The sequence below is a fragment of the Rhagoletis pomonella genome, unplaced genomic scaffold (assembly GCF_013731165.1).
Source record: "Rhagoletis pomonella isolate Grant_MI unplaced genomic scaffold, Rhpom_1.0 Rhpom_scaffold_00002, whole genome shotgun sequence".
Classification (NCBI taxonomy): Eukaryota; Metazoa; Arthropoda; class Insecta; order Diptera; family Tephritidae; genus Rhagoletis; species Rhagoletis pomonella.
Window position 1 is genome coordinate 71,822,213 of NW_023458556.1, and position 4,451 is coordinate 71,826,663.

At 48.3% G+C, this 4,451-nt stretch overlaps 1 protein-coding gene across 1 annotated transcript; it reads left to right on the forward strand.

The window, feature by feature from the left end:
- The first annotated feature begins 748 nt into the window (after positions 1-748).
- On the forward strand, positions 749-1,552 carry LOC118754656. Its single transcript, XM_036489548.1, has 2 exons — positions 749-824; positions 884-1,552. Exons 1-2 carry the CDS (start codon positions 819-821, stop codon positions 1,550-1,552), a joined length of 675 nt encoding a protein of 224 aa, XP_036345441.1. The 5' UTR covers positions 749-818.
- Positions 1,553-4,451: the final 2,899 nt, after the last annotated feature.

The window sequence follows — 4,451 nt, forward strand, 5'->3', positions numbered from 1 at the left end:
GAAAATCCTGGACCTCCTCCTCTCTGCCATGATTCCGGATGGTATCAGGGTAGAGCTAAACTCATCGCCTGCGAGGACCATAGCTCAGCCCAGCTCTATAGGTTGGCCGTTAGTAAAGTAGGTGAAGTTTGGCCGGGAGCCAAGCTCGAGGCCGTCAACAAGGAAGATATTCCTAGCAGACCGAGGGCTCGAGTTTGGATTCCGGCCAGACCCGCCGAGCCTGAAAGAATTGAGCGGATCTTCAGATCCTGTAATAAGGACCTGCCAAGTCATAATTGGAGGATAGGGAAGATAGAGGAGCCAGTAGAGAATATAAGGCAGGTGTTGCTGATCCTCAACGCCGAATCGCTAGCCCCACTGGCGCAAAAGGATTGGATGGTGAGATTCGGGTTTAATGACGCAACCATTCGAATCTACCGCAGCGACGAGCCGAGCTTGGACCTTAGTGAGGAGAGCGACAAGTCCGGCCTGCGCAGCGGTGGTGAAGAAGGGTTGCCCAGCAGCCAATGCTCATCTGACTCGGAGAGGCTATCCGGATTGGGGCCATTATTCTACGAAGAAGACCTCCTCGCCGATGACACCGAGGGTGAGGAGATCGAAGAGGCGGACGTGGATGTCACGATGGTGGAGGTAAAACGGACAGATTCTGATGAAGCTGATCCAGATCAACCTCCACCACTCTAAACTCGCGTCTGCGAACCTTGAGGTCCGCCTGGCTGCCGGTGGACTCGACGTTGCCCTCATCCAGGAACCGTGGATACACGGCAATAAAATCTGCAGACTTGGAATGAAGGGCTTTAAGCTTATTGCCGCACAAAATGCAGGTAAGACTCGAGCTTGCATATTAGCAAGGAACAACTTAAACATCTTCCTGCTCCCACAGCTTAGTGACGGCGATCTGGTAGTGGCAAGCATTGAGCTGGACAAAACCAGCTTTTGGGTAGCCTCTGCCTACATGGCCCATGACAAGTACGTGCCACCAGATGGGTTTCGGACCTTGGCCGAGGAAGCAGCCTTCAAGAACAAACCACTGGTTGCCTCCTGCGACGCTAATGCCCACAACTTGATGTGGGGGAGTACGGACACGAATGCTAGAGGTGAGTCGTTACTAGACTTCATTCTAGGGGACAAACTTAGTGTTTTGAATTTAGGCTCAGAGCCGACCTTCATAACAAAGAGTAGAGAGGAAGTTTTGGACATAACTCTGGCTTCAGACATGTTTGCCCATAAAATCAAGAGATGGAGAGTACTGAAGGAAAAATCGTATTCTGACCATCGTTATATTGAATTCGAAATAGATCTTAAGACCCCCCAAGTAAGGGAGTTCAGAAATGTTAGAAATACCGACTGGGGGGTTTACAATAATAAATTAAGGACTTTACTGCCAAAGATACCTCCCCGAGACCCCGCCACGCAGGTGGAGCTGGATGGGTTGGTTAATCAGGTTACTAAAGCCATGAACAGTTCTTTGTCAGCCGGGTGCCCGGTTGTTCGATACAGGGGAAAAAAGCAAACCACCTTGGTGGTCGAAACAATTATCCTTGTTACGTGAATCTAATAGGTCAATGTTCAACAAGGCCAAAGCCACGAGAGCAGCAGAGGACTGGGAAGCCTACAAGGCTGATCTGAAAATATACAAAAAAGCAGTTAGAACTGCGAAACGTAAATCCTGGCAAAGTTACTGCAAGGGAATTGAGGAAACCACGGAAGCGGCCAGATTAAGAAGAATTCTCGCAAAGTCGCCATGCAACCTTGGCTATCTCAAGGGTCAAGGGAACTCGTGGACTACGACGAGCGAGGAATCTTTAGGTCTCCTCCTGGACACACACTTCCCTGGAAACAAGCCGGTGGAACCTAATGGCCCCCAGAATGAAGGGGGGCTATCTGATCTGGGAAACCGACTGATTACAAACGAAAAAATTGAATGGGCTATTAAGACTTTTGGTCCTTACAAGTCACCGGGACTTGATGGAATACACCCGGTAGAGCTACAGCAATCACGGGGTACTATCTCTCCGTTCATTGTGGTTATTATACGAAGCTGTCTTAACATGGGCTACATCCCGCTAGGCTGGAGAGAGACAAAAGTCTCCTTTATACCCAAGGCGGGCAGGTCCTCTCATACCAACCCTAAGGACTTCAGACCCATCAGTCTTACGTCTTTCTTTCTCAAAATTTTAGAGAGGATAGTGGATGATTATGTACGGGGCGTGATACCAACAAGTAGGCTCTCCCCAGCGCAGCATGCCTATACGAAAGGCAAATCCACGGAAACCGCCTTGCACTCGCTCGTTGGGTTGGTGGAAAGAAGTTTATTCGACAAAGAGTACGCTCTGGTTGCCTTTGTAGACATAGAAGGCGCCTTCAACAATATTAACGCAAGCGCCATAACGGGTGCCTTAGAAGAGCTTGGAGTTGACCAGAATGTGGCGGTGCTGATCGAGTCTATACTTGTCAGCAGGACGATAACCGCTAAGCTCGGCAACACCACAATAAGCAGAAAGGTCTGTAGAGGCACTCCTCAGGGAGGGGTTCTCTCCCCTCTTCTCTGGAATCTGGCGGTGAACTCTCTGCTGGTGACACTAGAGAGGGGGGGGTTGCCATGTCACAGCATATGCTGACGATCTGGCAATTGCCGTCAAAGGCAAATACCCAAATACCCTAATGGAGATTCTGCGCTCTAACATGGCCACGCTTAGGAACTGGACAGAGAGTAGGGGACTCGGAGTAAACCCCGAGAAAACCGAAGCACTTCTCTTCACAAGGAAACACAGGCCTCCCATTGTCTCCCCGCTAATCTTTTTGGGTGTGGAGATATCCTTGAAGGAGAATGTTAAGTATCTAGGACTCATATTAGACAGGAAACTAACGTGGAAACCTAATATAGAGGAAAGAGTAAGGAAGGCCAACGTTGCATTATACACATGCAAAAAAGCGGTCGGAATCAAGTGGGGGTTAACACCTCGTATTACACACTGGCTATACACCTCGGTGGTCAGGCCAATACTCTTATATGGAATACTTGTATGGTGGCCAGCAACTCAAAAGGCAAGTTACCTAAAACTATTGAGAACAGCGTTTCTATGCATTTCGGGTGCCTTAAGGACCACCCCAAATAAGGCGCTGGAGGTGATTACCAATTTACCCGCAATAAACCTGGTGAGAAAATACGCGGCCGCCGATTCAGCGCTCAAACTAAGAAGTATGGTGCTATGGAAGGATCGGCGGTTTGGTCACGCTTCCATACTTCACACTCTGGGTAGTTACAACCAAGAAGTTGACTACTCCGCTCCCAAACCAATCTTCAATAGGCTCTTTAAGACGAGCATCCCGTCAAGAGGAGAATGGCAAACGCCAAGACCATGGAGACGGGGGAATTGAATTTTTACACAGATGGATCCAAGCTAGACAATAGGGTTGGCTACGGAGTTTTCTCTAAGGAACTAGGACTGGAACTATCCGTCCGAATTCCGGACCACTGCAGTGTCTATCAGGCAGAAGTTTTAGCTATAAAAGAGGTGGCTGTGTACCTTAGTACACATGCCGTAACGAAGACTACGATTAATATTTTCTCGGATAGCCAGGCGGCCATTAAATCAATAAACATGGTAATGCTGAGGTCGAAGGTTGCGCAGGAATGCCTCGCAGCTCTAAACGATATTAGCACCGTGTTCAAGGTCAGCCTCATATGGGTCCCGGGATACAGAGATATTGAAGGAAACTGCAGGGCTGATGAGCTAGCCAGGAAAGGGACGAATCTACCCCTATGTGAAAACAGGGGCACTATTGGGATACCCATGGCAACCTGCAAATTAGAACTTCGAAATAGCATGATCCAAGAGGCCAACAGGTCATGGCTAGAGGAGGGCACATGTAGAACAACCAGGCTGCTTTGGCCGCAAATAGAAAAGAAAAAGACGAAAGAGTTGCTGTGCCTCTCAAGAGAGGACATTGCGAAGGTCACGGCTTGTGTAACCGGTCACTGGCTATTTGGCAGGCACTCTTCAAGACTAGGAATTTTCTCCCACGAATATTGCAGAAGTTGCAGAGATGAGGAAGAGGAAGAAACCGTAGACCACTTCTTCTGCAGCTGCCCAGCTTTGGCCAAGAGGAGAGCAAGCTTTTTAGGCAGGCCCTTCTTTAGCTCTCTTACGGAACTATCACGCGTAGGAATAAAACCGATTCTACGCTTTATAAGAGCCTCAAATTGGTTCTCTGAAGAATAGTCACCGAGGTTCCCGTGTTCTGCAGTGGTACCACAATGGACCTTCAAAAGGTCTAAGTGAGTTGGTAAATTGAACCGACTGCCACATCAACCTAACCTAACCTAACCTAACGTATAAAGAAAATATTCAATTCAAATACGCCCGTATTAAAATTAAGCATTTCTCACTGCACGGATGACGTTTTGAACATCTCGGATGCTTTTTCATATGTAATTAAGAAAGTAT